Here is a 12,222-nt window from a genome sequence, read left to right on the forward strand (position 1 = left end):
GATACGAGCTGGATAGCAAGTTTGGAGTTTATGTTTGGATCAAGGAAACACTGATAAAAAAAATACTGTGGAGACTCGTAAAAATAAAGTGTTCACAAAAACTTTGCTTATTTTTCATACTGAAAAGTTTGTTAATGTTAGGTTAATCTCACGACAGGCTGCATAACAGCTGTCACAAGTTACAGAAAGGTGAAGTCAAACAGCAATATTAATGTAATTGAAGATTATTTCCTGAACATAAGTGGCAGGAAGATAATGAAGTTAACTTCCAAAAATAAATAAATAAATAAATTGCTGAGTTAATGGAGGATATTTTTATTGAGATTGCGGTGGAGACAGAATATCAGAATGTTGAAATGGACCGACAAAACCTTTATTTGAATGAATGTTTTTTAATACACTCACATCAGGCACGATGCGGTTGAAAGTGCATGTTCATCGTGGAGCAGCAACACATGTAGCTTCTGTGCAACGGTCTGACCACAGTGCAGTTCGCAGGATCCAGATGGTAATCTGTAGCGCCACCAAAACGAAAGCATCTGTTCATGGCGTTTTGATTATTTATTCATATTTGGTAACAGGCGGACAGAGAAATGCACATTTTTTTCCAACCAATGAAAAGGACACCGCCGTTTCAAGAGGATGGTTAACCAAAAATCGTGAGGAAAACAGTTAGTTTAATCCACCTACAGTCAAAGTTGATCGGCGAGTAACTCATGCATGAGGATGTCAAAAGCACTCAGGAAAGCAGATTACATGACTCACCATGGCAGCACGCTAAACAGTCGCTCCTCCTCCTTCTCCGCAGAGGAGATGGAATTGTTCCTGAATGCTTATGCAGAAAGTGAACACATTGAAGAATGTGAGGTGAGTCAGTGTTAGTGTTTCATCTTAGTCTGAGCGCCCCCAACAGACACAAAATGGACTTGTCTAAAATAAAGCATAAAAAATATATTAAGGCATAATACAATTACAAGCAAGTGTGTTGCTGTTGTTGTTCATTCTGTCCTCATAATACACTGTTGAGAGAGAAGAATGCACTTAATCGCCATTGTACGCAGTTATTCAAGTAGCTGTGATGAATGTGAGCGGAACACGATATACGCGCGAGTAGTGGTTTCGGTGCTGTTTTCCACTATATTGCAATATGTAACTTTCACTTGAAAGGCTTACCAGTCACACGTTGAAAGAGCAAGTGGATTGCAGCTTGACTGTTTAGTCTTTTTCCTATAAGCCGGTCCTTCTTCGTTCCGCCACCAGTGCCAGCAGTGACTGACACAGGAGTATGGGACGGAAGATTTTAAACAATGTTTAAGTTACAGTACGCTTCACATCCAGGTTCTGAGAATGATACAACATCCAATCGTGTGATGATCATCCTCACCAGACGTAGCATCTACGCTTCAACCTCGTGAGCAGGCTTGGTTCGTATGGCTGATCCTGCAGAGCTTTTGGGAAAACCAACTCAAGCTTTTCACCTAACACTCAGGTGTCTTGAAAGTCAGTCTGCTATGTCTTGTTTGAGCTCACACCTGATTGGTAAAACTGTGTGTGCTTGTTCAGTTTAAACAAAAAGAGGACTGTAGTGCAAAGGTCGGTCCAGGGCGGAGCCAAGGTTGGATGGACCGATGGGCTTTCATGAAGCAGAGTTCTCATTGTCAGAGCTCAGTAGGTGGAACTCTTGGTTTTACAATAATGTGAGGTTTCACACAGTTGTTGACAATAGTTGTTCAAGGCCATGGATTATATAGCAGAGTGTTGTCAGTGAAACTTAACTACCCCCCTTATTCACTCTTTTCTTGTCATCTATGTTAATGTTTAGTAAAATAAACAGTGGCGTATTTTACTGTTTATTTTCATTAAAGTCAATAAGTCACTTTTTTGTGAGTTTCTATTTTGAGATTCAGTTTTTATCAATCTAAACTTCTTCTGAAAGAAAACAGTGAAATGTGTTCCTGTGGTTCAGCGTTACATTCAAACTCCTGCCAGCACTGACGGCAGAAGAGACATGTGACACGTGTCAACGAGGCCGTTTTTTGCGTTTGTTTTGCGCCTGTGTTTTAAACAAGAGCGACAGTTAGCTGAGGCGCGACACCTTCTCCCTCATTAGAGTTTCTAAACAGGATAATGATTCTCCAGAGAGACCATGTCTGACGTTTCGCTTGCCCCTTCAAAGCTCTGATCAAAGCGAAATGAGCTCACTTGCGCTGCCACCACCAAAGCACGACTACTCAGAGTCTTTCGACAACTGTCACTCTCCCATTGTTATGGGCAATAGGGAATCAACACTCTACTCTACAATCTAAAAATGTATATTTAACAAGTTGGTGTTGAAGCACATTTGCAATTTAAGTAGGATCTAGATGTCGTGAGGAAAAAACACAACGGTGCTATTTTTTTCAGGAATCAAAAGAGGCCTCGCGACTGACAATGTTTTGTTTGAGTTCCGACAACATAAGGGCCCTATAAGGCTCGTAAAATGCATAACAGCTTTTCGTTTTTTTTGTGTTTAAAATATGGCAGATGTCTTTCAGACAAAACTACAAAAAACATCAGTGAGTTTTGATGGAAACAGAGCAGCAGAAGATAAAAAGAAAACTGAGAGGCGTGGATGTTTGCAAATGTTTGAGTTGAACCAGGATGAAACAGAGATGAAACACACCAACGCTGACTGAAGACGGTACAGGAACACAATATCAAAGGCCGGCGGGCGAATTTGGCTCTGGGGTTCACCTGGTCTCAAGGTGTTTGGACAACACTTTTGCCAACTCAGTAGTTGAGATTATGGATGGATTTAACAAAATCATTTTAAGGAAGTCAAAAAAGGCCAAAATGTTAAACAAAATATACATTTTCCCAACAGTCTGCATATATCAAAGTTTAACTACAAATATGAATCTAAGACAATGAAAACAACTTCTTGTCTCTTTGAATGGCTGCCCTTTTATTTTAGCTTTCCATTCTGGGTTGGTTCTGGGACTGGTGTCGATCCCAGCAACACAGGGCCAAAGGCAGGGGGAAGATCTGCTGCTTGCCAGTCCGCAACAGAGTACATAAAAATACATAACATTCACACACAAATGAACAATTTAGAATCCTCGAATAACCTTGGTCTGTTTTTGGACTGTGGGCGGAAACGAGTGCCCAGAGGAAACCCCCGGCAGAACACATAAAAGCCGCATAAAAAGATCCCCAGCAGTGAATCGTGGGTTATTATTAATGGCTCACCAGTGAAAACTATTCCCACTCTTTGGTCGCTTCATATAAAGCAATGCAACAATCGAACATACACATCATTATCCGCAACAAAGAAGCATTTAAATATGTATTTTTGTCAGAATGTTGTCAGTCACCATAAATAGTATTCACTTTTTGTCATCTCTCTGATGGACATAATTTACAGACTGAACCATGTGTTTAGATTTTGGCCCAAACGTGAAACTAGAAAAGCACGCAGCGAGAGTAAACCCCCACCCAGCAGCTTCAGTCCACGACCAACACAATTGCCCAATGATAATGTATCCTTGAAAAAAACAAAAAAATAGAAATAAAAATTCAGGCTGACAATAGATTAAAATGTTTCATCTCAATTGCACTCAGGATTAATGGGAAATTAATGACACATTTTGGATTTCTATGTATCTTAATGCTCACAATGTTGTGCTTGTGGCGTGAAACCTATTCAGCGCCTCTCAGGTTTTTCTAGAGAATATTCTTGACTGTATCGGTTATTGCTGGATTGTTGCAGTAAACAAATGTTTGCATGAGGAAAGCACTAATGTCCACCCTTGGGCTGAAAACATCTGCCTTTAAGGTTCATTTAGAACAGATACAATACGTGAGATTCAATTGCCATTAATCGCGAGTTAACTCAGCTTGTCATGGCGGAGGATGGACCCAGGTGCTAGTGCAGGCTTACAGAAGGCACGCAGACAAGGTTAAATTAAGGAATTTAATACAGACGATTAATACAAACACAGACGAACAATAACAGGAAACTGAGGGCGCCGGAACCAAAACATGAACCGGGAACTACACGGAAGGACTGGGGAAGAATCTGTAACAAAAGAGAGGCAAATTAATATCAAGTCTTTAATAACTGGAGAACGCAAACACACTCGGAATGTAACTCGCGAGGTCCAATAAACTGAATCGCTACGTGGAAGTCACACAAGGAAAACCTACAACAATCGACAAATGAAAAGTGTGACTGTAAAACGCTCACACGAGGGAAGACTAGATAATGGAGGAGAGACAACAGAAGCGGAGCGCGGAAGAGAGAACAAAACTAAGGAAGCTGCTGAAGAGGAATTCAAGCGCGCACAGGAATTTAGAAATACTCAGAGTTACGATGAGGAATGTAAGTCTTGGGAGAGTTACCAGTAACACAAGGGGACCATCTGGCCTTTGCAGGCTGGAACCCAGGAGAAGATATCCATGGAAGGACTGATGATGGAATGAGTTCCAGCTGCGCAGCCATTAAGCTGACGGGAAGGCAGGAAACGGAAACTGTGGAGAGTAACAAAATAAAAGCACAGGGAAAATGTGGAAGAAACAATGAACAGAATGTGCGCACAGAGTGTGAACATGACATTAATAATCTTAACTGAAGTTAAAATCTAAATCTACTGGCAGCCCTAATAAAAAAATGAATTAAAAATCCTGGATCCAAATGCCAATCTGGCACTGTACAAATACTGAAAATGGTCCCAATGTTCCTTTAGAAATTTCACTCACATGAGTGTGTCGTCTGTTCTTTGTTCCATTTCACATATTTCCAGGAAATTCCGTCCAAATGAATCCTCAACTTCTTAAATTATTTTGCACACAGAGAAACGGACGGATGGCATCAAAAACATAACCTCCTTGGCTGAGGCAACAAAAAGAAGAAAAAGAACGACTTCACCCTAATATGGTCCCTTTTCTTCTGCAGCACTTGGCCATTACGTCCTCTCTTGATATAAAGTTATTTCATCCTTAACCCCAGATACATCAGATGAAAGGCAGCGTACATCAGAATCAGATTACCATGGTCAGTGGGGATCCCACCAACTACGAAAGGAAAAATAAACAGAAACAACTAAAGAATAAATAACCCACAAACAACAAGGGCTGATCACAAATTCATCAATGTGACTGCCGAGGGGAAGAAGCTGTTCCTGTGACGGGAGGTCTGGTCTGGTCTGGATCGACCATAGCGTCCTTCCAGAGCGAAGAGGAACAAACAGTCCATGTCCAGGGTGAGAAGGGTCGGCTCTAATCCGACCTGCACGTCTCTGGGTCCTGGAGACATACAGGTCCTGAAGAGGTGGCAGGTTGCAACCGATCACCTTCTCAGCAGAACGTACGATGCGCTGCAGTCTGCTCTTATCCCTGGAGGTGGCGCTGTTGTAACAGACGGTGATAGAGGAGGTGAGGATGGACTGGATGATGGCCATATAGAACTCCACCAGCAACTTCGTCGGCAGTCGTAGTTTTCGTAGCTGCCTCAGGAAGAACATTCTCTGTTGGGCCTTCCTGATGAGGGACCTGATGGTTGGCTCCCATTTGAGGTGGTTCCTAGGAAGCAGAAGGAGTCTACAATAGGAATGGGTAAAACAGCCAACATGAGAGGGGACAGAGAAACTGTTACTCTCCACTACATCTCCACTGTCTTCTGGGCGTTGAGCTCCAGGTTGTTGTTGCTGCACCAGGACACCAGCCGCTCCACCTCCCTCCTGTAAGCCGACTCCTCTCCATCTGAGATGAGCCCGATGATGGTGGTGTCATCCGCAAACTTGATCAGCTTCACGGACTCGTGGCTGGTGGTGAGCAGTTGGTGTACAGTGAGAAGAGCCATGGAGAGAGAACACAGCCCTGAGGAGACCCAATGTTGAGGGTCCAAGTGTCGGAGACAGTCGTCCCCAGCCGCACACGCTGACTCTGGCTGGTCAGGAAGTCTGTAATCCATCTACAGAGGGAGTCAGGCATGTTGAGCTGAAGAAGCTTGTCTTCAAGCAGAGCTGGACGAATTGTGTTAAAAGCAGAGCTGAAGTCCACAAACAGGATCCTGGCATAGGTTCCTGGGGAGTCCAGATGCTGCAGAACGAAATTATTATTGGTATGTACAGTAATTAAAAAACAACATCAATGAAAGGGATGAGGCAAATATGAACTCTAGCTGAAGGTTATAGAAAGCTATTCAATGTTAAAAAATAAAAATACTCCTTTCCAACCCCAAGATCAATGTATCTTTGATTATTCCCTGATAACTGGTACAGATCAAGTGAGGTTGCCGCCATGTATTGTATTTTTATGCCTTAAAATCAATTCACTCTACTGTCCGCCACTGGTTTTCAGTAATGCAGCACCAAATTCTGCACAATATTCCACAAGTCTATTGTTGCTATGCAGTATGGGAGTAAGACTCTTCAATTAAATTGCCACTTGCGACACAAGCAAAAACACATTTTCATTCTAGAAAAAGGCAAAATATATTTAAATACATCAGTGAAGAACGGTTTTCTTGGCATTTCCCCAAAAAAGTCTCTGGTACAGGCAACTTAAGACTTATTAGAGAGTATAAATGTTACACTGAGAGGAAAGGAAAAATGCTATCAGAGAACATAAGTCATGCAGAGGCAGAGATTACCTTCCCAAATGCATTTGAGAGGCAAATTAGCAGCACATCAATGTACTCTGTAGGAGACAGAGATGGATGGATTCCTTTCCAGTGTGCACAACACCACAGAGCCCCGTGAAATACGCAGAGCAAATACACCTGACAATGTTTTGCTCAGTTTCATCTTCGTACACTGTGAGCACAAGCTGTTATTAATGCATTGCAATAGTAGATCTATTGATTCTTGGGTGTAAAGAACCTCCAGTAGATTCCGAGTCTTCTTCGTCTTTCAATACAAATACTCATTTCAACTTCATCTCTTCAAGTTCTACTCCACTTTATTATGACTTGGATTGAACTTCTCGGCTCCACTGCAGACCTACAATTAATGACGGCTCCCTCTACATAATAATATCCAAGCAAGTGAGTGCCGGACCTCAAATGTAGATTTGATTTCACAAGGGTTTGAGCACCAGAATGCAGCAGAAAGAAAACTGCCGTCATATTATATTAAAACAATGAGACTTTGAAATGCTTCTAAACATGTTGCCCACACTGCAAGATCCACATATATGACACGGATGAATGTTTTTATATTGCTTACGATGGATTTCTATTTGAGTACCATTGCGCAAGGCCATATACTCATTATAAACAAGACTAATAGGGGTTTGAAAATAATTAATCCCCAACGGAACTGCGAGTGAAATAGTCAATAATTAATTGAGGGGTTAAATGTCACTGGATTAAACATCAGTACATTTCCTCACAATGAAATGTGAAAAGGTGTTGAGTTTCATTTACTGGCAGTAGATGCATGAATATATAATATGGAAATAAATATATAAGAAAAGCAGGCATAAGAAAGTAGGCACTAAAATTCAGTGTTGACAAAATGATAAAAATAAAAGATGAGCAAACATGCCTCAAGGTTCGAGCCTTGTCCCTCTACTCTTCTCACATTCCCTGCTGCCACAGGGGTCAAATTTGCAGGGTTGATGTGATGCAAAACCTTTATTTGCATTCTTACAGAGGACAACCAATACATGTGGCTCCACCACCCATCTAAGTGCACACCATTTTAAACATCGGTTTTGGAATCTCTTGGATGGCATGAGACGCACCCTTGAGATTCAGCAAGTCGATGAATTCTGTTTTTCATTTCAAGCCTGGAATCAGACAAAAATTAAGAGTCTTTCAGTCCAACACCACATCTAGAAGTGGGACAACAGTTCCATCAGTTTGAGGCTAAACTAGTGCAGGATGCTAGAATCACAATAGCCAACAGTTTGGAATTTCTGGCAGCGTTTTGCGCTTCACAGCTTTTGTTTGAAGTCCCACGGTCCTGGTACTGACTGAGTGGTGACGGTTCTTTTGCTGTTGCAGTGTCCAGGTTGGGGAATTAACAAGTTACTCGGAATATTTGCTTTACACGAGCTGGGTCTTTTCAACATGGCTATTAATAAACTCTTCAATAGATTTTACTGTATTTTATTGTATACTACCGGATGCTTTAATGTCTCTTCCAAATACACATGTGAAGCACTCCATTGTAAAGAGTAACGTGAATACACGTGTGATGTCATAGATCCATGCAAAATATAATATATACAGATAAATTAATACCAACATTACAAGAAGAACACATATAGACTTGGAGTAGCTTGCTGTTGCAAGGTTGGTGACCCCTGCTGGAGGCAGAGTTCCATGTGAAGGAAAGATGGAGGCTGTGGTTAGGGTTGGCCATGGGGTGGCGCTGCTTTTGCTCTGAATAATGAATGGTGTCAAAATCAGAGCGGCCTACCGACCACTCTTTCTGGAACGTCATGTGTGAGGAGACACAATTGATTCCATGGAAACATCCATGCGTCAACATGCAACGAGGCGTGATTCAGCACAGCACGCAAACGTGCACTTGAAAATAACTGCAACTTGACGCTTTAAGAGCGAGAATGTGTCGTGTTGGGAGAAACACTGTGGATAAAAATAAAAAAATAAAAAATGAAAACCACAAATATATTGTGCTAAGTATTTTTATTATAAATTTGGATATAAAATTCACAGATTAATAAAATATTTTTTGACAGCAAACAGACATCAGAGTAGTACAAAAGAACAGTATATATATATTTCTGAACAAGAACAGGAAAATCTCTATGAAGGTCAACACACACACATTGAATCATAAAAACATAATGAAGAGAGTGAAAGAGCAGAGTACAAAAGGTGAAGGAATACTTTTATATTGCATCTTATCTTTGGTTAGACAGCAGGTTCTTATCTTGTTTTGTTACATTCTCTTCTGTATCGTACGTAAGTATGGTATAAGACTTAAAATCCAGCTTTTACAAAGATCTGAGCTTCGCCAGTAGAGCCTCAACATCCGACTCAACATTAGCACTGTTACTGGAAGCAGTACCAGTGGAGGACAGCTGGAGTGCTGCAGGCTCCACTTTCAACTCTTTCTCTCTTGGCCCTGAAACCTCTCTCTGCACTGGCATCTCTCTTTCTCGAGTGCAGCCGTGGTCGGGGACGTTCCTGTGCCTGCGCCCGGGCTCTGATGGCGCTGAGCAGGTGACAGGCCTCGCCGGTGGTGCTGCTGACGGAACCCCTTCACCCTCACCGCGAGCTTCCTTGGCAGCCGGAGCACTCGTCGCGAAAGAGCTCAGATTCACTCTGTCGCGAGAGCGAGACCTCTGTAAAGGCGTCCTGTTGCTCTCTGTGGGTAAAGACACAGGGATCACAGCAGTGAGTGTTCGGTCCAGAAGAGCGAGTGAGGTCATTAGCCATATCGGCGCATGCAAGGCGGACAACAGGAAAATGACAATAGATGAGTATCAAGCAACGGAAAAGATACAAGCGCGCAGAAGATACAGCAAAGAGATCTATTAAAATCACAGAGTTAACAGCATGAGTGCACACACACTGGCCAGTTAGACTCCGCTAGTTTCCCCGCACGATCAAGCCAACACGGCTGCAACTCCATAATCCAAGCCGTCCTTTTTTTTTAATATGCAAATCTGTTTTCAGAGCAATGACACCCACCCACTAAGCTCCCATAATCACAATTACCCTTTTCTGACACACTTTACCTCAGCCCCACACACGGCTGGTTCTCTTCCGCCCCTCAGGTTTGTGACTCAAAACACACACATGCAGTGTGTGAACAGATTGAGGGCCAGATCAGACCTACATCCTGAATTATAATCCCTCTGAGTAGATCTTCGACTCCATCGTCAGTATGTGCACGTTGGAAGGAGAGGGTAAATCCATATTCATGTGACCTTGAGCGTTGAGGCTGAGAGGAATGGAGCTCGGAACGACTCCGCTGCATTTAAAGTTTCCTGAGCCTGAAATGTCTGGCAAACAGGAGTCAAGCACAGCAGAGCAGAACAGAGCGAGCTGCTCTGTCAGCCAATCGGTAATGAGTTTGGAGCGTCGCCAGTCAGTCATGACAATATGTTTTATGGGCCGCGCTGACGAATGACTAGGAACGTCCCTGAACACAACCCCTGACAAATAAATAAGGATAGAGAGAGGAAAGAGTGCAGACAAGAAAGAGCCAACTGTAAAATTAAGAAGGGTGCGCCTTTGATTACATATGTGGATGTGAGGGCATCCAGCACACATGCGCACTCGCACACGCCAAGCAAACAGAGGGCCTCAAAGAATGTGAATTAGTGGGGTCTAGTCAGAGTGCCGCAAAGTAGTAGTCACATGCACAGTCTCTGTGGCGGTTTTGATTCCTTCAGTAAAAGGTAAGCAGGAGGGATGGGCAATATGGACACGAGAAGTATCACGATAAATACATTTTCATTCTGTTACATGTGTTGGACACACTACAGTTTCTCTTAACACTGTTTTATGATGAAACCTATTAGTGGAGTTTGTCTCCAAAATCTTTGGTTAAGTTTAAATATAACAGTTAACCAAGTGTAGAGATGAGAAATTCATGACAAAAGCCATTTTCCTCAAGCTGAATAAAGAACGATTTTGAAATTAGCAAAGAGGTATGGTCCTACAACAATGGTATTAAATTACAATAAAAAAAAAATCATCCAAGCTGTATAGTAGCATTACCAAAAAACAAGTCAGTGGTACCTGGTGAAAAAGAGTACCGGGGGTGCTCTACCAGTTTCACGTTCAACCGTTTAAATGATTTAAACTAAGTGTAGAGATGAGAAATTCAATGTTTCACATCTCTGGTAGAACTTGGTCGTGGCTGACAGACTGCTCTGACAGCTTAATTTAGGGGTTAAATTGAGCCGTCTGTCTGCTGTATCTCATGTCTCTTAACAGTTGACTTTAACTATGGACCCTTCTGGACACATTTTCTGGATGCTGTTGAAGAAATCATGTGAATAAATGATCATTTATTCTACTCTCAAAATCATTATACAAACTGTGAGTCCTTTGTCTTGTGTGATGAAAAACCTTCACAATTCTCTCTCCAAAAATGGTTGTTTTTCATTGCCTCAATGAAGATTTCGCTAATACTTCGGCCGCTTTAAAATTTGTTGATGGTCCCTAACTGATGCAGAGTCCTAGCATTAGCGCTCCCTGTGAGAGTGTGTCCACTGAACCCTGAACCTAATCGGGGACACGGAAGAGGATGCTGCCGCCAATACTGGAGCAAAGGTCTGTGCAATGTCCAACTATTTTGACCACGGTGTGTCGCCAAGGCACCAGTGCAGCGGGAGACACCAATGGTGTTGGTGTGAACCAAGGAAGACGATAGCATCAGAGAACCTATGAGGACCACTCCATCTAATAAAATAAACACATATGAAGGTTCCCTATATTAAAAATGAGTTGAAACTATGATCGTAAACCAAAGTCCACCACACTCTCAACAACTGTCACACCCTGGCGTCTGCTGTTAAATTGTTATGTTATGTTCACGTGTGCAATTCCAATGCAGCCAGTGTGCCGTGTGTCATGAGATGCAGAACTGTGTTTGGCGGAATAACATGTACGATAAGTTATGGCCCATCCCTAGTAACCACACAACCTGGTCAAGTTATGGTGTGGAGGGTGTTACTATGACATTGCTCACATAGTAGGCTTAATGATGGATTTTTTTTATGAATCTGTCTGGCTGCAATTTGCTTGAGTGTAAATAAACCTTGATATAAGCATCACTTCCAGAGCTCTGCAAACAGAAATTTAAGGTTTCTGGTAAAAAAAATTCTCACTGACTTATTGACATGAAACGTTGTACGGTGGTATTCAACATAAAGTCTAAACAACTTGTGAAATTCTGTTTGGTGGATTTAACTTGTTGTAGATCTTTCAAATGAGGCGTTTTATTCTTAGATAAAGATAATGATATAATACAAGCTTGTTGAACTTAGAACTGTGAGTCGTAAAATCAAAGAAAAAGAAGTGTATATCCCCAAATAAAAGGTTTCTCATACTGGCTGAATGTGTTTTCATTTAGGACATATTCCACAGCCACTTCAAGCCAGCGCATAGTTTGTCAGTCTGTAACTAAAGCTGTAAATAAGAGAGTACTCAAATCTTCAGGACACTTTCAAAATGCCTTTTTAGCGAACAGCTCAGTAGCCTCAAGTGTTGAACATGATCAAAGAGCAGGTTCTGTTTCTTTTTGCCAGTTGTGG

The 12,222-nt window shown here is 41.9% G+C and overlaps 1 protein-coding gene across 4 annotated transcripts in view; it reads right to left on the reverse strand.

Moving 5' to 3' along the window:
• Positions 1-8,630: 8,630 nt before the first annotated feature.
• The window catches only part of LOC128758503 (protein diaphanous homolog 3-like), a 69,154-nt gene continuing 65,562 nt past the window's right edge, over positions 8,631-12,222 (reverse strand). For all 4 annotated transcript variants that reach the window (XM_053864492.1, XM_053864495.1, XM_053864493.1 and 1 more), the window contains one exon: positions 8,631-9,320. In XM_053864492.1, coding sequence (XP_053720467.1) covers positions 8,947-9,320 — 374 coding nt within the window. In that variant the 3' untranslated portion in view covers positions 8,631-8,946. The remainder of the gene's footprint in view (positions 9,321-12,222) is intronic.

The sequence above is a fragment of the Synchiropus splendidus genome, chromosome 5 (assembly GCF_027744825.2).
Source record: "Synchiropus splendidus isolate RoL2022-P1 chromosome 5, RoL_Sspl_1.0, whole genome shotgun sequence".
Classification (NCBI taxonomy): domain Eukaryota; kingdom Metazoa; phylum Chordata; class Actinopteri; order Syngnathiformes; family Callionymidae; genus Synchiropus; species Synchiropus splendidus.